The 23,095-nt window shown below is 23.6% G+C and overlaps 1 protein-coding gene across 1 annotated transcript in view; it reads right to left on the bottom strand.

Annotated features, from left to right (window-relative positions):
- Nucleotides 1-23,095, bottom strand: part of LOC112595889 (zwei Ig domain protein zig-8-like) — a 249,910-nt gene that overhangs the window by 45,994 nt on the left and 180,821 nt on the right. Inside the window, exon 3 of the mRNA XM_025341278.1 lies at nucleotides 2,799-3,009. Within this exon, the coding sequence (XP_025197063.1) occupies nucleotides 2,799-3,009 (211 nt within the window). The remainder of the gene's footprint in view (nucleotides 1-2,798; nucleotides 3,010-23,095) is intronic.

Genomic DNA, 23,095 nt, shown 5'->3' with positions numbered 1-23,095 from the left:
TGTTTATTAAATCTATTTATAAAAAAAGAAAATGATTTTAAATTTAAATTTATATGTATATAAGATATATAAAATTTAATATAATTGTGAGATGCATAAAATAGTTTAAATTATACGTTGTTTAATATTAAGAAATTTAAGTTGTAATTTCAAACAAAACATTGAAATGACATTTGTGTATTTAATAAGTATTACTTAACGAGCTATTTAACATATTATAAATTACCATGATATACTATATAGTATTAAAGCAATTACATAATTGTTGGTGGCATATAAATATTAAAAAAAATTAGCCACAACCAGATTAATATTTTATACGATTAAAAACAATTATAGCAATTGAATAATTATTCTGTTTTATCAAAAAGGGTATTTAAATGCATTTATATTTAATACAGACTAATGAGTTTTCTTTGAAAAAATCTAAAATTCACAAAAAACTAAATGTAACTTTAATGAATATTGGTTTATATGTTTATTATTTATACGATTGTACTAAATACAATAAATTAGATTCTATAGCTTAAATATTTTGCAATTTATAATTGTATAATACACAATAAACATTTGTATCATTTTTTTTTTTAGGTTTTTGTATGTAAGACACATTTAGATATTTTAGAGGAAATTTGTTTCATTGATAAATTAAAAAGTCGCGTAACCGAGGTATATATTACAATAGCTTAAAATTACCTTTAAAAGAAAATTTTCTCACGACAAGTAATTGTTACCTTATAGATAAATGTAATATTTATTATATATAAGGATATATTTTTCGAGGATAAATAACATATTATCTTTAATTAAAAGTAAAATATGATTTTTACTTTAATGGAATTCATAGTTTAAGGTTTGAAAAAATAGTACTATCTGGATCAAATTTATTCGAGCCTTAAGATTTTTAAATACGATTTTAAATAATATAATTTTACAAATAATTCATAACTTTACGTTGAAACATATTTTTGAGTACTTAAAATCAATAAAAGAACTATATCAGCATATCCAAATTGCATTCAAAAATTAGATTTTATCAAGTTTGTAATTTTACTTAGGACAGATCCAAGTTACTTTTGAAAGTTTTTTAAAAAAGGTATGGGTCGCGTTCCCAATAATAATTCAAATAATTTTGTATATTTTGTATACATAGGCTAAGAATTTTTATTTATACAAATAAGATTTACACGTATATTTTAAACACAAACGACTATATTTGAATATTATTATTTAAATAATTTCTAAAAGTAAAGTTATATGTATAAATAATAATTTTTTTTAAAACTTAAAATTATATTATTTTTATAATTAATTTATAAATTTGAAGAATAGTTTAAATGTCGCTTTATGTTGTAATTGTAAACAATTAATGTCCTACTATATTGACTATATCGCTCAGGACTCGGTGATATCTGAGATAAGGTATTGAAAAGGTTTGTGTGCCCTGTAATAAAACCTAAATGGTTCACAATTATTTATATTGACAAACAATTATTTTGTATACAACTCAGACCAATAAGGGTTAAACCATAGATTCAACTTGAACCTACAGACGATAAATCGTGAAGCAATTTGATTGTTGCGATATTTATAATATATCATTTTTTTCGATCTAATTTGGTAACAGCAAGAAAAAAATTATTTCAGTCAATAACACTCTTATATTTTTGTACAAAAATTCATAGAATATGCTTTGAAAAATGTATTATGTATCATCTAGGTTTTTAAATAAAATTCAAAGAAAAAAACGGAAAGAATATTTTAACCTATAATATTATATTAATCGTAAAAATTGGATTAATGTATTGAACTTTTACAGTTTTACTATGTGCATTTATATCTTGTATTACTTTATAAGAAAAAAATAATAGAATGTTTAAAATAGCTATTATAGTAAAATTAATTAATTTATCGTTTAAAATTTAAAGTAAAAGCGAATCGAACTAATTAACTAATTAGTTTCACTACACAATAAAACTAAAATAATTAAAAGTACAGTATAACCTAAGTAACAAATTTTTGGCATATTTATTTTTGATTATTGTTTTGGTTCTATTTTATAAAATTGTTACATTAATTCATAGATATTTAATTTAAAAATAAATTGAATATTTTTAATATTTTATACTTAATAGTACATATTGGAATATAATTTCTAAGCTACGTAAAAGATTTTTTAGATTTCCTTGTTTTAAATTGTAAGCAGAATCATTGATGGCTATTAGTTTAAAAAATAATGTAATTTTTTTTTTGTAAAATAAATTTTAACGTAGTTAAAGTGCTTTAAAAGTTTTACATGATATAACATTTCATTTAAAATCGGTTGTAGATTGCACATCAAATATCAAAGTTGTAAAGTTGTAAAGTTGTAATTGTTTTTATTTTTTTTAAAAACTCAAAACATTTTATGCTTGCAATCATTTTTATATTGCGACAATAATCATTTTTAAATTTAATAAAATTATTATAACACGATAAACATTAGTCATCACTTATAAAACCAACCATGTGAACAATACATAAAAAAAAAAAAATTATGTCAAATTATGATTTCCTGTGTAGAAAAGACTGATTTCTAAGTTATCGTGATTTTGAAAAGAAAATTAATTAATATATGATAGTACTTATTTTTATTGGCAAAATGTATTTAAAATGATCGAAGTAATCAATTTATAATATTTTAGTATTCAGAAACTGACTCAGTGTGACAAGTTTAGTATGTTCAAAAATTTGTGTTCACGATGATACAATGAGGATTGTAATATGTTACGCCAAAATTAAAAATACGATTTACTTACCTACGACAGTTAAAACCATCGCATGGCCGATTGGAGGTGTTGTGCCTACTTGACATTCGTAGTATCCACTATCTCTTATTTGAGGATACCGTATTTGTAGTGTCCAGTCTTCGTTCTGAGGTGAATGTATTGCTTGAAATCTTTGATCACTTGTATACGTGTATCGACCCACGGTTAGCAAGTGTATACCTCGATGTCGAACCCAAGATACCTAAAATAAATATTTATTGATGTTTTATTTAATACGTTCAATAAACGGGGATATAGTTATAAAATTACATTAATCAGTATTAACATTTTACTAGAGTATAACTATATAGCGAGCTGACTTGTTGGAGAAAGGTTAATATAAGTTTATCTCAACAAGTAAAGGTAGGTAGTCTAACCTAACCATAATACTATAACTCCAGACAATGTACTTATGTGCATTGTCATGTAAATTATACATATTTAAAATGTGATCAGTAAATAAATAAATATGATGTTTAATACACACACATATTATATATTATATATAACTCAGATTTTTTAAATATTATGTATGGAAAAGTTGAAAAATATAATTAACTTAGAATAAACACCTGAGAAATTTTTAGAATCAATGTTTATTTTAAAATGGAACAATGAGAGATATGATATTTGAATATACTTTATAAGCTTCTATTTTTAAATACATATAATTAAATTTGTTTGATTCAAATTATGTAAACAATAATAAAAATAAATAATAAAATGAAGTATTAAATATAGAAGCTTGAAAAAACTGTATGCCCATTATGTTATAAATTAAACTATGAATATACAATTTTTATGAAACGTATTATTAAAAAATAAAATTATCAAGGTAGGTTGTCATTTTTTTATGTAAATTACATGAATCTGATACATACGATATTTTTATATTTTCTCCAATATTAAAATAATAACTTAAATGTTCTTAATATGTTTTAATAAATATAAAATATAATTGAATATTGATAATAGTATTTTATTTTATGTTTGTATTGAGAGAAGTGATTGAAAAAAAAAATTAAAATTTATTTTTAATGAAACCATTAGTTTTTATACCTACTGGTAAAATTAAAAGATTCAAACTGTTATAGCAGTTTAATATTACATTTTATTTTGAACATTGCAATTCAAAATATTAGCTATTTTCTACAATTACACTTCAAATAAATATTGTTTAAACAAGCAAAAGAAGGAGATATGGCAACTTTTTTGGGCACGTATAAGATTATTTTAACTGGTTAAAATATCTTCAGGCAAGATGTGTAAGTATTTCTATCTTTGTATATAAGCAAGATTTAAAAATTCTCATTAAGAATTTTTTTAAAGCTTGCAGTTTGTTAAAGCTTAAACGATGTTAAAACATATGTCAAATATTAGTTTACAGACCACTAGTTATAATAAAATGTTATAAAAATATTTATTTTTGTTTAATTAAATAAATAAAAATTGTTTTATCTTAGTAAAAAAAAAAAGTTAATTGAGTGTACATTAGTAAGTTTATGTTTTCTACAATATTACCAATTTTTAATTTCATTAATTCCATTTTACAGTATATACTAGAGAACATCAAGTTTTTATATTCGACGAGATTTTCTTTCAAAAGAATAATATTATGATCAGAGAAATGCATCCTTACGACGTCTTTAAGAAATTTAATATACAGTTATGTATGAGGAATTGAAATATATTATTTTTTTTTATTTAAAAATTTGATATTATTTTCTTTTCATTTTTGAACAGGAAGTTTTGAATATCTACGCATAAAATTTTGTAAAATATTTTTTTAACTTCTATTATATGAAATAATTCAAAGATAATTTTTAAATCAAGATAGAAAAAATCAAATTAACTAAACAACGGGGAAAATGGTAAGAATAATACTAATGTAATTTTCAAATGGAACGAAGAATTAAAACTTTTCCAAAAGTTATTTTTGTCATTCATGTTATCATAGATTTTCAAGAGACATAATTAATAAAATACCTTAAACGCTTATTATTACGAATCTTTGGTTCTTGTAAACTTAATGATTCAAAGTATACTGTATTATACGAAACTCGACAACATATTATATGATTTAGGTACATTATACACATTGATACGTTTTACATTGATTCATATCATACACATAGTATGCATGAAATAGTTATTTCAACAATGGTGGTCGAGAAAAGTACAAAGTGCGCTCGCAGCTGTTGTAATGACATTAAGTCCACGATGGCTGAAAAGTGATACGTCCAAACCGACTGCTGGAGGCGGGATCGGGAAAGAGACCCTGACCCAATGATGACGATAGAAATGTATTGTTAATTATAATATTAACATTGTTATTCTATTATTTCGATTTCGTTACCCCATCATAGACGCTCGCGGTGGTTTGTAGCTGGATCTTCGAACGATAATATAATAATAATTGAACGAATACTATCTTACGGTGTAGCATGGAATTGTAGATTTCACAAGCGCCCGTTGATAGGACATCAACTACCAATTAATATTCCAGGCAACGTGGGTAAAAATTTAATATACTTAACTATAAATTATAGTGAAATGGCAAATGATAAATATATATACCATACCTACTATGCTGAGTTATTTTATGATTGTATAAATTTATATTATCTAACTTCTATATGTATTATTTATAATGTTATTAGGGATAAAGTACAATTTTGGATATTATGTCAGTATAATATCGTATAAAATCGATGTCATCTAATTTTGTGCATTTTTTCTTAACAAAAAATATAAATATATAAATGATGTAGTTGACGATTTTAGATATCGTCTGAGAGAGTAGAAATAGTGTATTTGAAAAAAGAAAGCGTGGTAAAAAATCAAGTAGGTTTAACGTACCTATATAGTGTATACTGTTGTATTACTATTATAATACTATGTGTGGTAACGTAGAAAAATATTGCAAAGTTTCGTTTACTTATTTTAAAAACGAGACTCTCTTTACCGGTAAGTATAATGCAGAGTTTCTGATCAACACCCCGAGTGTTGCTAGCATTTACCCCGAGTTTGGAAAAACGCCATAAAAATTCAATTGTTATTTTTTTTTTACTTTTGTAATTTCGTAATTGCTGCATTAAATCCTCTCGGGGTTGGCTAGCAAAAAAATAAAAGAAAGAGAAAGAGGGGGAGAGAGAGAGAAAAATAAAAAAAAAATAATAAAATAACCAGCCAACTCTCGAGGCACGTGCTGCACCATATTAAACGTCGTTGATATAATATAAGTATATATGAGTATGTCAGAACTGTGTGGTTAGCACTAGTTTGTATGTGTGCATGTACACACAGCGTATATATATATCAACATTTAACACGCGTGGTCGAAAATCCTATTGAAAGTTTCATTGGGCGGCGGCGCTAAAATCGAATGCGATAAATGCTCGAAGCCTTGTGTATATTCTATATTATTACGACAACTATTATACAAGCAAAAACCATTGCTGTCGTTGTCGTTGTAACACATTACGGCGACGGGGTTGCGGACTCAGCAGCCCCGCTGCCATATCCCCTCTGGCCGCGCAAGAGTGAGCGTATTTATTGGCAACGGGTTTTATGGCGTTTGTAAGTCTTTGGATGGGGGTATGAAAAAATGACGACGACGAGACATTAAATCTCCCTTGTACGATACTGTGTGTGTAAACTTGTATCGGCGAGCGTGTGCGCGCGCGTCTGAGCGCACGTCATGTGTGCAAGGTGTCGCGGTCGGGTCGCTAGATAAAACGGTCAACGGTTTTTTGGCAACTCACCACCGGAACCAGAGCCAATTTCCGGCGGAATCGGTGTGCGTAATGCGAGAACATCGAGAGACGTTGCCGCCGCCACCGCCGAAGTCAAACGATCATTATATTATATTCCACGACACCGTCAGCCGCACGGAGTAATAGATTTTAGACGGTTTTATAATACTATTATGACCTTCGGTGTCTTGACGTATATACGTAAATAATAATAATAATAATAATAATGTACCTTGAAAAACATTGTTTTAACCCACGTAGATTTTTCGCGTAATTTCTATTCGATTAATCGCGATTGGCCGCCCGCCAGCGATTATAGTCGTGGTTTAACTAGATGCTGCTATTTACCGGTCCTCTGCGTGTATTTCTTATCGTAGTACGTCGAAACGTATTATTATTATCATTAATAATATCATTATTAAATTTTATATGACATATTATTATTGTGTTGTTCCGTTTACATTGATTAATACTGAACAACTAAGTGTCACCCGATATTTTATTGTTTCTGTCAACGATTGTTAAACATATCTTTTGTTATTAGTGCACGCATTTAAAATGAAAAACAATCATTTAAAAATAATTAAACTACCTATAATGTAATGTGCCTAAAAAGAAAATCAAAATGTCATTTTTTATATTTTATTCATTAGTAATTATCATAAAGCATATTGTTTTTATTAAAATTCATAATATTTTCCTTTTGATTTTTAAAGATTTAAACGACTTATTTTTTTACAAATATTTTCTTAGTCATTAATATTTTTCTTTTATTAAGAATTCTTTTGTATTATGAAATAATATTTTGAAAAGAAGGTGGTCAAATACCTAATATTCAAAAAAAAAAAAAATACCTCCCACATAATTTATGAATGTATATTTTTTATTTATATTTTGTTAAGATTCGTAGCTTTTGAATTAAATATATATTTTTTCGCTGCTCATACTTGGAAAATTGTAATTTTTCCTCCGGGAATCCTGAACTACCCTCGAATCGCAACATATTTTTCTTATTCAATTGGATAGAAACGTATGAATGTAAAATATATATATATATATATAATAGAAAAAACGTAGTTTTTACACTTACATATGAAGTCTAAATTATGTATTAAGAGTTTACTAGGTCAAGTGCTGTAATTATAAAGTATATTAATTAAAAATATTGGCCAAAATAGTCTAATATTATATACAGCGCCAAAACTTAAATTCTGTCCAATATTATTTTAACTAAATAGTGAATTTATAACAAATAAACCACTTTTCTATGACTTTAAATTTTTGGTGGAAGTTTGACTCGAAACAGAAAACGTAAAACAAAACAAGATGAATATTCATCGGATTTATTCCATTTATTGCAACTTTTAAACTATCAACACAAGTCTTAGAGGATTTTAGTAGTTAGAATTTCGGCATTCACCAATATCTCAGAATGACATTATCACTACTATTGACGAACCTATCCGCGGTTGATATATATTCATGAACAACTTTGTTCTTTATTTTTATTACTTTTTCATATTATTTTAATAATTTATACTATATATTATTATACATTACCATTAATTAGTTATTTTAATATTAAAATGTATGCTACCTGCATTGTTGACTTTGTGCCGTGATAAAAAAATTAATTTGATTAGATATATTATTATATTAATACATAATTTCTTGTAAAATTGTTTATTGCATTATTACTTAATAATTTAAATCCAACATATAGAGTTTATTTACGATAATGTATGATTCATATAGTTATAATATGTTAATGTATACTCATGTTATAAAATGGAATTTCTATCTTCTGTAAATCATTAATATAAAATCAGAAATAAATTATTCAGAACAAAAGATATTTTAATGAAATGCAATAATTTCTATAGTACTGTATAAATGCATGATAATATACCATTGAGATTTTAAATGGTGCAGGTGCACTGTTTTCTAAGCAGGTTGATTTGAAAAAAATTTAGTTATTATATTTTTTGATTGTGTTGTCTATCTGTTTGTATTTAAGAATTTTGATGAAATAAAGAATAATATTAGTTAGTTAAAAAAAAAAAAAGAAGAAAAATAGTAAATTTATCTGAACCTACTAATATTTTTAGAGCATATATTTTATAAAAACATATAACATAAGAAAATATAACAATTTATTTAGTAAATTAATTAAAAAATATTCATAATATTCTTTCACATATCTATATATCTTTCACATGATATGTATTGTAACTTATATCTAAACCTTGAAAGTTGTAGGAATTTCATAATGTTCTGTATGTTCTCAATTTAAAGCAGGCCAAGCTAGAAATCTGAATGTATAATACAAATTTAAAAAATTGAAAATTTAAAATGCATATTTTAGCTAAAAAAAGTGCATATTTTATTGATATTTATACACATATTATACATATTTCATACTTTTCTTTCTTAATCTGTATATTTTAATTAATATTGAATATAAAACTCAAAATTTTAACGAAAGTATTTGCTAATACTGAAAAAAAAACATTTTTATTCATATTAAAAACCAGTTATAAATTGTTTTTAGTTATAAATAGTTTTTTCGTATATTATTATTTTATTAATTTATTAACAACATCTGATGTATTTATATTTTTTTGGAATTGACAATAATTCTTTTTGCATATTATTTAACATATATAAATATAAGTTATATCTGTATATGTGCTTAATTTACGGTTATTGAATACATCCAATAAATATTTATAGCATTTTTACTTTCAAATAAAATTCTTACGAACGAAAAAAAATTAATTGAAAGATTAAAGCTTAATTTTTTTTTTTTTTATTTATTAATATTTTTGTTTCAACAAATTTTTGTTTTTACAAGGTTAAAGCTTAATCTAAATACGATTATGTAAGAATTTTTTTGGATTTATAGTGGTTTCTATTTATAAAATTACATTTGTATGTTTACATTATATATATATATATATATTTTTTTATACTGATTCATTAATTTAATATAAAAATTACAAATACATAATTAAATGATTGTAAGCAAAAAAATATTGAAAAAAACTAAAATAATATAGGTACATTATATTATATAATTTTAGGTAGATTAATAAAGTGTATAATAAAGGTTCATGTGATTTATGTGTCCCCCAAAAAATAAACATATCAAAAAAAGTTTAAAAGAAATTCATTCTAAAATAATTATCAAAAGTTATTTTTAAGAATATGTATTAAAATTACGAAATATTTTCCATTGAAAATAAAATAGTAGTTATTAAATTACATTTTCCCATTAAAAATCGTTGTTTAAACAAGAAAATAATATTGTTGTTTGTTGAAAGAGTTAAAATAGTATAAAAATGATATATCTCTTTTATAAATCAAACTTAATAGTCTTAATAACAAAATACTTATTTACGAAACAATTATCAGGCAAGCATGGGCATACGGCATCTGAATATAAAACCTTAAAAAAGCTGTGAATTCCCATTCAATACAAGATTTTCAGTCTACTGCTTAAAAAGTATTAAAACTACTTCATACTATATGAAAAATTTTGAAATCCACAGTGATCTAAAATAATTATCAACAGAAAATGGTCAATAATTAATACACTCAAAATCTTTACAAAATAATTTACTGAAAATTTATACATCACATTAACGTTTTAATTAGTAACTTTTTATCAAAATTATCAAAAAATATCATCTACCGTCGATAAATATTAAATTAGTTCAAAAACTCAACTAACAATCATAATACAATATATGGCTATATGACAAATAACTAAGTCTTCTCTTCACGTGTTTTATGTTATTACTCTGAGTTTTTCGTTAAGGATACCATATTTTATAATGTCTTTTTATTTCACAGATATGTATAATATAATATATATTGTATACATATCTGTGGTTTATTTTAATATGGTAAATCAATGAACACATGATTTAATAAACTAATATAGATAGGTCGTTTCACTTTATCAATAACATGACGCGGTTAGAGAAAGTAGTAAATTCTATCTTGACATACAAGTACTATAGCGTGTCGTCTGTGACTCTATGGAACAATACAATTGACTCTTCAACTCTTCATATATATTCAATATATGAAGTTCATATTATAATCTCCAATTTCAATGTAACGTAGGATAGGAGTTTTAGTTACGCTGGATATACTATTGGCGGTAAAGGCAAGTTTTTCAATTTTGAGCCAGGTTTATCGCATCCGATGTCGGAAACTAAAAAACACACCGTCTAACGATTTCTGTTCTTAGAAATAACCACTAAAAAACTGGTATACCTATCTATCTTAATACAAACACTAAAGCGTTAACTGTCAATTGATGTAGCAGCTGTTGTCGTGAAATAAATTTTCATTTTACCACACAGTTAAATAATTTATTTTGTGTCACATAATATATATATATATATCCCTTCCCCACTACGTCAGAAATAATTACACTGATAGTATATAAAGGTTAAATCACCGACTATACTGTTTCCGAGTTTATATTATTCATTATACAATTTATTCCATGTAAATGATAACTTGTAATTTAAAATGTAATTAGTTTCAATTAAAATTAAAAAAAAACAACATTTTTTAATTATTGTTAGTTAGGAATTATATATCTTTTGAGTATACTATAACAAATAATAAATAACCATTGAAATTATGATAAATATACTGTAAATCACACAACTTAAGTATTAATTTATTGTTAAATTGTCATTAAAATAAAACAATTTATTTTACCATACATTAAAAATATTTATAAGTCTGAACTCTGAAGTCACATAAAAAGCAAATCCATAAATCCGGATAATCTGGATAATTCGGGAAATCCGGATAAGAATTTGATTCAAATCCGGATTTGGATATCCAGATAATTCAGATATTTGGATTTCATGCCTATCACTATTGTGTAGTATTACATTGGTGTATAATATTATTATAATTAAAGGTATTTGTTCAATGATACATTTTTCCTATTTGATTTAACCTTATTTTTATTGTTTTATTTTTTTTAAATAAATTTCATTTAAAATAAATCGTTTTTTGAATGTAAAGGTTATCAAAAACAAAAATCATACTTAATTAATTCGATTTAGTATAATAATATTTACTAAGCGATTAGAATTAAAAATTAGTATCAAAACATATTTTATTAAAAAAAAAAAAAAAACTAATAAAGTTATTTCTGATTTATTGTAATATGGATTTTTTTTTTTATCTAGTAGATATTTCCTTTATTTAAAAGAACTTGATTTAAGGCCGCTTATTTTGTTCGCAAGTTTAACTAGATTACTTTTATTATTATTACTATTATTACTGTTATCATAAAACCTTTCTTCTAAGTATAATCTTTAAAATATGCGAAGACGGGTTTTAAAGGAAATTAAATGTGTATTGTTCATTATATTTTATACAAAAAAAAAAAAAAAGATGGGATTAAATTGGTTCGTTAATAAAAAAAAAAAAGAAAAAAAAAAAGTAAACTAGTAAAGTAACTTAAGTGCATACGATATAAAATAAATTGTATCAATTTATTGAAGTATAAATAATTATTTACTAAATAGCACAATTTTAATGCAATTTTACTAATAATTTTAATTTAAGTTAATATAAACATATATTTCAATGGCATAAAAATATAAAAATATTTTTATATTTTCTTATTTTTCAGCGAATCTTAATTTCTACAGCAACCAAATAAAAAAATATGTATTACACCGTAATAATAAATAAGTTAAATAAAATATCTAAGGAAGTTAGTAAAATCAAAAGAATTGACACTTCATAAAGCTCAGGTGAAGTTTTCTATTCATATTATGTAATACAAAATAATAAAAACTTAAGTAAGTTATATTTAAAATTATTCAACTAAAATATAAATATAGTTATATAAATTGTATATCTAAGATTATAGCGAAATAAATGTTTAGCTTATATTTCACATATTTCCTATATATTTTCAGTTCTAAAAATTCAAAATACAGAAGATATTTTATTATTATGTTCACATTGAAAATTATTGAAAAGTTGATCTTTTATTAATTAAAGCATAAAATATCAAAGGTATTAATGGTATTAAAGATTATTTTTTTTTAAATATTTACGATGTTAATGTTAAATTAAACATTTTGGTACATTGTATTTAAAAAAAAAAATAGTATTAAGATAAAAAAGAAAAAATTAAAATATATGATATTAAAATAGTAGCAACATGTATAACTTAAAAATGTAAAATATAGTTATTTGAAATTATTTCAAGAATGATATGAAAAATGTTAAAATACTATAATAGGAGAACATTGATTTTAAAACAAGCAATATTATTTTGTTTGTAATAAATATTATTCAAATAAACGCAAAAACTTCAGAATTTAAATATCCAGTAATGGGGTTTGTTCGCATTTTATTTTTTTTAAATAATAATGATAATAATAATAATAAAAAGAAGAAGAACCAAGCATTAAATTTATTTCATAATATAAATACAATTTAATTCATAGTACATTAATTAAAAATATTAACTAATCGTATTGTTTTAAATTCAATGAAAAAATCGTAACATTCCATTATTTGTTTTGTTATGTCAAAAATAAAAAAATATATCTTAAGTGTAGAGTTAAACTTATTTTGTTTTTCATATTTCATTTGGAATTATTATTTTGTCACCATTTGGTAGTTGTAGAGTAAGGAATTTTCAGCATTATTGCATATTTTTGTTAAATATTTATTATACGTTTATGTATGCATAATAATATAATATAATATGCTTCACAAAAATACAATTCATAGATGATAGGAATTATTCTTTATATAACTTTGTGGGTTTGCATTATATTAATATTATGTTTTATTAAAATAATACATATAATGAAAAATATATAATACATTTATTATTAATTATTTAAAAAAATAAATCCTTGTCAGAAGATTTTGTGTGATTTTTAATTTAAAATTACTTAAATTTTGGAAATTTCTTAACTTAATTAAATTTTATAAAATATTTTTTAAGGTACCTGTAATAAATTTTAACTTTATGAAAATAAACTCATTATTTTAACTAATTATATATTTTGAAAACTTGTAATATATTTGTTTGTTACATCAACAATAATTTTTACACACATTCATTCATATCAATCCATTTTAATTTTCATTCGGGAAATTATGACATGGCATTCATATATAATTATAGGCTCTAGAATAAATTATCATCAGGATAAATACTAAAGCCAATTGTTAGTGCAAAGGAGGTAGAAAACTATTTGTTTTATAATTTATTATTTTATGCTGATTACATTTTTTTAGGACAGTGACAAATATGAATTGCAAAACTTTTTATCGTATATATAATATATATATATATATATATATATATATTATTATAATCTATCGAAATTCAAATAAATTTAATTTATATAGATTTGAACTTGACATTAAAACTATTCTTGGAATTTATCGAAAAGTTTGAAAATTTAAAAATATTAAAAAAAAAAAAAACCAACTAAGTCATTAAAACGTTTGATACAGAAGTTTCGACAGAATATTATTTTCATTGTTTAGAAAATAATAGTCTTCAAATTTTTGGGCATAGATTTATATTTGTTCAGTTCTTTTTATTCTATCTTGATTTACCTCATCAATAATCTACTGTGCAACTGAATGGTAACAAGTAACACATTGAAACTCGGAGACTTGAAAAACATATTCTAAAGTCCAGTCAAACTTTTTTTGTCATATATTCGTATATTCGTACAGATGAAAATATAATTCAAAAAATAAATCACATAGAATTTTTATATTTTTTTATATTTCATGTTTTTTTTTTTTTTAATTTTATTTTAAAAGAATTTAAAAAATATTTAATGTATTTAATGTCTGTTATATGAACTTGTACTATATTTTTCCTCTACATGAGATATATAAAAAAAAAAAAAAAAAAAATGAAATACCGGAAGCATTTTAGTTACAAAGCGAAATGAACAATTTAATATCGTGCTAGTTCTACTTATGATACAACAGTTTGACACAAAAGATTTAAAAAAATTGTTACTACTTTGTAAAAGCTAAGTATTGTAAATTAAATAATGTAGAGCACATGGTATTTTTACTACCTGTTTCTGAAAAATTGTTACGATAGAACGATTTTATTGTGAAAAAAAAATTAATTGTTTTCATTTTACATAGAGTTGGTGAATAGTGAAATACTGAATAGGTATCTGAATTCTTGGACATGGGTTTTGCAGAACGTAATTGTACGTATGTGCACGCATTATAATAATAATGCCGACAAAAAAAAAAAAAAAAAATAAAAAAAATAACCTACTGCGTTCTTTGTACTACGTTTAACGTACAAATATTTAACACTCGAGTTTTGGGATTATTTAGTGAGTCAAATGTATCTACAACATGCATAAATGTATGCCCCTGATGGAGAAAAAGAGAACCGCCAACTGACGACGTGATGACGAGGATACGAGCATTCTTCTTTGCAGTATAAGAGTGGCGTTTCGCTTTTAAATTTTAATATTCTCGGGTACGCTCGGCGTGGCAGAGGGCTGAAATCACTAACAAATACATATGTGTGTGAGTGTGTGTGTGTGTTTGCGTATGTGTGTGACGGTCCCACCCAGAAATTATGAGTCTCGTGGGAAATGAGCCGTAATCGGAGTGGTGCGCACATACGGACGAATATTCATCGTCGCTCTCGTTTCGCGGTCGTGGATCCCAAATGCGTTGTTCTACTAAAAAAAGGAGGCGTCGGCGGTATCGAAAATGGAGGGTTCAGTGGGATCAGGAGAGGGTACGGTGTAAGACCAGATGCACATCGGTCTTTGATCTACGATCCGAAGTACAGATTTATCACATCGCCGTGCTTCGAGTCCGCAGACCCATATCCACCACCTACTGTACGGGCCATTGAGTTTTTACGCAATATTGCCCCACGTGTAAACAAGAATCGTTATGGGATTATACTATAATGTAGTATAGTAATACTGTTTTAGATGTTCGAGGATCCACAGGTTTACCGCCTTTGGTAAATATTCTACTCTCAGCGTGTGTATGAATGTATGATAACGTATCCTGTCGTATGCCCGAAACTTTAATTGCATGGCCTTGACGTCTGTAAACACGATCGATGTGCACCTGAATCCTTTAATTTTTTCACCAACACGCAACGATGTCGGTCACACGTTCAAAAAATAAAACTAATTTCCTTTTTTTTTCTACATCCACTACTTTCTTCTTTTTCTCTTTCTCTAATCTTTATTTTTCGTATCTATATTTTAATCGCGTCCACTTCTTTCGACGACTCGGGAAGCACATACGATGTTACGGTGTTTCCTGTATGAGAAAATAATACGGTTCGCCTATACTGCGTTGATCTCCATTTACAATTTATATTGGCGACTCGAATGTATTTTCGAAATAAATCCTATCTGAAAGATCGTAGAGATAATGTTGTTTGAACACCCATTATTATCCCTAATAAATTATTAACTTGTATACATTTCTTACGATTTCGCGAGACATAAACTGCCCACAAGATACAACAAAAGTATTTCGTATAAAAATGTACAAATGTTGTTGTCCGTGAACTTTTAATGTACGTTAAAGCTTGTATTTTATCTAACGGGTAATTTTTGATAATAAATTGAACGATTTTTACTTAAGATAAAAAAATTAGAAAAACGTCATTTAATATATAATTTAATATTTCATGACTCATAAGCAACAATAGTAATTATTTGTTTAATTTTAAAAATAAATATAGGACTTGACAAATTAATAAAAGTTATTAGGAACTATTCAATTTTAAAACGAATCAAAATTATAAATTATAAATGTACTTAAGATTGTTAAATACTCAAATGTATACTATAATATTATAAGTAATTTTTTTGTATGTATGTTATATAGTATACAATGTGTATACTCTTGTCTCTCATATGATATGTATTTTAAAATAGATCAGATTAAAAATATAAAATAAGAGCTGCTTAAAGTTTTAAATAATTTGACTAACAACTATGTAAATAGTTAATATGGAAATTAAAATATTTTTATCGATTGAATATTATTTCCAATATAATTGTAATATATGATAAACATTTTATTTTTTTCATTATAAATTGTAATGTATATATGAAATACAATCTTTATTGTGAATGAAATAATTACTGCAAGAAAAATGCTTTTCTATTTTTCTCACTTATTACTTTAACACTAAAAACTAAATATATTTTATTCGAAATATAAAAAAATTAAATTCTTTAAAAAAAAAGCTATCATTCAAAATTGTATGCACACCCTCGCTAGATATATTATAATTATTTTGCCCCAATTTAAATGACACTACAAGAACTTTCAAATATTGGGATAAATGAGTAATGAGTAAAATAAACGTGGTACTTTAAAGGAATATTATTGATATTTTGGAATTGAATCGTATTTGTCTGTCTATAATGGGTTGTTGGCTACAATGAACATAATAAATAACTCCGTTGAATAATGCTTTTTTAACTGTATTTCAAAAGAAATAATGTTTTTTATCTACCATACATTCATTTTTATTTTTATTGAACTTTATACCAAATTGTTTAAAAAAAGCAAAAAATAACTATACATTTTGATGCAAGTTTGGTGTTTAAATTATTTAAAAAAAATATTTTGGATGAATACATTTTAGATGTGTCTTAAAATGTCCATTAAGTTAATAACAGTTATTGATTTATTTTAGAATTGTTATATTTTAATCAAATATTTTCAATTTAAAGTCTTAAAATTATAATGTATTTTTATTTTATTAGAATATAAACAGGTTATTAGCCCAAAAACAAAACAAAAAGATATGGTAGTATTTTGTTTAACAAATAAAAAATATTAACTGTTGATTAAGAAATATTTACAATATTTTAACTTATGATTTATTTTGGTGAAGTGTATAATATAATACGAAAGGCTTGATTACAATAAATTATATTAGACAATCAATTATTCAATGATTGTTCCAAAAAAATGAACAGTACTTCAAACGCTTAATTTATTTTTATGTGTGAAAATACCTTTGATCAGTTACCTGTCCTATTATTAATTATCACCCACTTCTCACCGATTCTTATAAAATTTATCATCACCATTTTTACGATCAAACTTACTTCAAAATTAAATAATTATATTTGACTAATAATGAATAGGATGTATGCATACCTATCATTTTATTGAAATTAACGAATATCTAGTCAAAAACTTAACTATCAATATTAAAATATACTAATAAATGGAAATAGTGTTAATTAAATGAAAAAAAAAATTACAATGACTATAAAAAAAAAATGTTATGTTTAATAAAGTTTCTCTAGCGTGAAATAATATGATAACGTAGATTGTGTAATGCTATATTTTTATGCACAAATGGTCATACTTTATGCTAAACTTATGTTTCTATCGGTGAAAACAATGTTTTTTTTTTTGTTTACTGCAATTTTTTTTTGAAATATCGTTGTGTAGACACGTATAATAATTCTTGACCCAGTTTTGGAACTCAGCCATAACGATCCCTGAAGACCAAATTGTTAATATTTATGGGAAATATCCTATAAATGTTAAATGCTGAATATTTGACAATATAATTATATCTTCACATATAAAAATATGGTTAATATCCTATTCATTACGTATCTAAGTGTGAATCAAAAAAGTTGTACAAATCAATAATAAAACTTATTTTTTTTTCAATTTTTAATCAGATTAAACGATTTATATACATATTGTATAATAATCTTAAATGAACTTGACATGAAGACTTAATTTTAGAAGCTTTTCACTGATAATATTCCAGAGTTGTTATTATAACTTATAGGTATAAGTTAAGGGATTTTGGTTGCGATATTATTTTTATTTTTATGTTCTTTCTGAATGTGTATATAGTACTGCATTAATTTCTATGTTTGAATTTAATGTTTGTTCAAATTTATAGAACCTAACTTAACTTGAAAAGTTGTATATTATAAGTTCGTTATTATAGGATATAAAAGCTTACTATTTTCATTTAAAATATTTTAGAGAAGAGTTTAACTCTATACCTTATAGTAGATATTATTTACTATACTATTTTTATTTTTTAAAAACAAAATCAATATTCATCTGTTTAATTAGTTTGGTAGATACGTCTTATATTAAACTATTGAAAATTATTTAAAAAAAAAAATTTTTGTATTTTATTTTTTTTTATATAATACGTAGATATAAAGAATATATTATGTAATCAATTTTTATACTATGGTGTAAAATGTTAAATTAAGTAAAATCAATACGAATAAAATATTGAATAATTATTTCTTATTAGTAATTAAAGAAAATCTTAAATGTTAGAGGTTAGTTTTTTTTTTTCATATTATATGTGAAATAAAAGTCACTATAATTTGGTATAGTTTACATAATTTTTAAATGAAAGCATGTTTAAAAGCAAGACCTTGTTAAAATAATTGAATTAATTCTCTAAACTTTATTATGCAATTTCAATTATAGGAGCTATAATAATTTATTCATATCAGGATTGTACCTATGCTAGAAGTTTAATATACTTATTATAGAAGAATATGGGAGAAATTTTTCGACATTTCTTAAACCATTTTATTTATATAATAAGTCAGTATACAGTAAATTTATTCTTATGTTCTAAATTTTGATTTTAATAATGTTTTAAATTATAAGTGTATATGTATTATATATAAATATAAATTAGATACAACTTTTAAATGAACTACTACTGTGAAATTAAAATATAATATAATTTTATCTTGTTAATAATAATAATATGAATAACAAAAGTATGTATGCTATGTATATTGATATCAGATGCAGAGAATTCTTCTTGTTTCTCTTGCCATAGTTTAATGTGATATTAATTAATAAGACAATCATCAATCATTAAATTGCAAAAATAAATAATCGTAGAACTAAAAGAATTTAAATATTTTCAACGCTCTTAAAACTTGAAAAAATGTTCTTATAAATTAATATATCAAATATAAATATATTTATAAATTGACTGAAATTTAAAAAAATATCATATGAAACAAAGTTTGGTAAATATAAGTAGATAATATGTTAGTTATTTGTATTACGATATGAACTTTAAATGTTATGACAAATGATCATATTATTATAGTTGTCATTGAAAAATATCTATTATTGATAGTTGATACGTGTAGATTGAATAAAACTAATCATATTTTAATGTTTTAATACTCTTAACATTTACTTATAATTTCACATCAATAGTTAGTTCAGTTTACTCTATTTCCCAAAGAATATTAAGAATATTAATTTACTTGTAATAGTATAAATTATATATATTATATACATATACACATATATGTATATATATGTATGTATGTATGTATTAATAAAATATTCTTCTTCAAAAAAAGGATGACATTCTATTTTCATTATTTTTAAATTTAAAAGAGCTACTGACGATATCAAAAATATATCACTATAAAATACCAATTTTAGAATTCAATCGTGTGTCTATTGGACACTATTGGATCACCTTTTTTTGTTTCAAAAGCCGTTCATAGTGAAAAATACATAAATATTATAAAATATCGGAACAAAAATGAGATTCTATAAAACAATATAACATTTCTTGTTGAGATCTGAATCTAAGATTATTTCAAAACAAAAAAAAATATGCAAAGGCCGTATTGATAAATACTAACCAAATCATTATTTGTTTTTTTATGTTTTGAAGTTTCAGTATTTGGATGTCTCAATTTATTATACTAAGTGATTTTTTTTCATCGTAAGATACTTGTTATCTTAAAAAGTATTAACGTTTCAAAAAAAATTATTTATTTTACACAAACTGAATTTAATTACTTCAACTAAATTTTATACAAAACAATTTAATAATATAACAATATAAGCTGGATAATCTGTCAATAGTCATATATATTTGCCTTTTATATTGTTAATACTATCATTAGATGAATATGGTAATTGTGGGTAATATAAGTAACAAGCTGTAACTAATAATTATTAAGTTTACCAAAATATTAACTGATTAAATTTATTAATAAAAAATAATTGTATTTATAATCTGCCATTTTATTCACAATATATTTTTTGTTTTATTTTTTTGAATATATATTCAAATTCTTTAGTTTTTTTTACTTAAAGAGTATTGTATGGAGATATAAACTTCTGTTTTTCAAATAACAACCACCTTTTATGTATAAATTATTTAGTACATAATTTTGATGAATTAAAATCAACATTTAAAGGAGTAATTTTTATATTATTTACTTTGTGTACTAAGCATAATACTGAACAAAAAATACAATATTTATTAATCAAATTGTAGAAAAACTAGACATGTTAGAGAAAAATTAATTATAGATTTGAATTCAGTGTGTCAAAACCTATAAATATAAGAGCAAAAAGTTAAAACAGAAAATTAGTCGCAGAGCTATGATAATGGGTTTGAAAAACATGGAGAGTTTTATGATAGATGATTTTAAAATTATAGTAATTTATATTAATCTATTAATTCTACTATAACTTTTAAATAAATAGTTCTAAAATGAAATATTTGTTATAAGAATCAATAATATTTATTAATACTAAATCTGGTGTAACATAATATATTTCTTAGTTATGTTTCAGAACTATGTTCAAAGACTATTATCTATAGCCAGATAAAATATACTTCAGTAAAAAATAAAGATTCAGACAATAAATCAATATTATATCAGAAAATCTTTAAATTCAAAATTATTGAAAAATAATTTTTTATAGTAATATTTATATAAATAATAAAAACTATGTATTAGTATAAAATAAATATAATTATTAATAATGTTAAAATTTTAATGTATATTTTTATTTTCATTTTATAGTCATTTTATTTGTTTATAAAATGGATCTTAAAATTAGGTACATTTTAATTTTATGATTTAGGAGGCAATTATTATTTACTTAATTTTTATTTTACCTTGTTTAAAAATATTAGTAATACACATTAAATATATATGTTAAATTTTCTGAAGTAATTGTTATCACCTATCTACATTTCAATTGTAGTGAAAACTTTTATCAGTGTCTATACTTAATTTTTTATTTCTGGTAATCCAATTATTTATTTTCCTTATTAATACATTAAAAGACATATAAATATTTTCAGTTCCTGAGAAAATTAAGTTATGTCTTATAATTGGTTTTATATTTTATTTCGTTATCTATTTTAGTGAATTTTTTTTTGGTTAGACAGAAAACTCAAAAACTTTTATATACGAGTATTACCTACTTATTTATATGCATTGAAATATAATATATATAACAATATGAAGAGGTAATATTTAGATTTGTTTCAATAGTTTTTCTTTGTGAATGAAAAATCACCAACCACAATTTACGATTAATGACAAAATTTTGGAAAATATAATTTAGAGTCCAAGCTCTTTTCAAAAATTTTTTTTTTTTTTTAACAATTTATCATTATTGTTTTTAAATATAACATAAGTTATTCAGAAGAATTCACAGTGAAAAACTAAAGTTTATTAGTTCAAGAGTTTTTTTTTTTTTTTATGTAAGTTTAATGATCTGTAAAATTTATACAGATTTAATATTCAATAAAATTAAAATATCTTAAATCATACAACTACGTATTTATAAGTAAGAATAAAAATATAACTAAAGATTTTTTGTTATATTTGATTAGAACATTTTTTCTAAAAACAAAATGTGCTTCTATGTGACATACATTTTAAAAATTATTAGTGTTAGTATTATTCCAAAGTAGGTAGTCTAAAATGTAAAAAATTAAAAACTTTGAATAAAGAGAAATTCTTTTGATATGTAAAAACACTCGAATCAAAAACATCAAATATATAGGTTAAAAAATAGTTCCTTTGAGATATCTTACAGGGTTTTATTGTTAATACATTTATTTTACCAACTATGATGGTCAATACTTGGTTTTCGATATATTTTTCATTGAATGCGATCAACAACAGTTCAAAAAAATGTCTATCTACTCCCTTATCTTTCATTCAATTTGATTGGAATTTCAAGGTAGCAAGTAACAGTTGGAGTTTTTTTTCTAATTTTTTTTTCGGTTCACCCGAAATCTATTCCCACACAGATGCACAATAGTATTTTCAGACAATGTCGATTTCTTTGGCAAACGTTAAACGGCCACCTATAAATTTGTGGATCTTTTGGCTTCAGAAAGCAATTTCTACGTTTTTCGGACCTCAGTATAATAAATACGGTCAGGAGTACCAATTTAAAAGAACCAACTTTTCGGACTCAAGACACGTCCATATATAGTTTCTATTTCTTAGGTTAGTGAGTAGGTATACAGTACGAAGAAGAAGAACACAAAAAAATCATTGCATCCATCTGTAGTATAAATTGAACTACCTGATCATTGGTAATTTATTGGTGATTGTAAATAAAAGTAATGGCTTAGTCGATTATGAAGAATATATTAAATAGCAATAAGTACGATCTAGCTATTAATGTATT

The sequence above is a fragment of the Melanaphis sacchari genome, unplaced genomic scaffold (assembly GCF_002803265.2).
Source record: "Melanaphis sacchari strain LSU unplaced genomic scaffold, SCAv2.0 Contig2_pilon_pilon, whole genome shotgun sequence".
In the NCBI taxonomy this organism is placed as follows: domain Eukaryota; kingdom Metazoa; phylum Arthropoda; class Insecta; order Hemiptera; family Aphididae; genus Melanaphis; species Melanaphis sacchari.
This window is presented reverse-complemented; position numbering and strand designations above follow the sequence as displayed.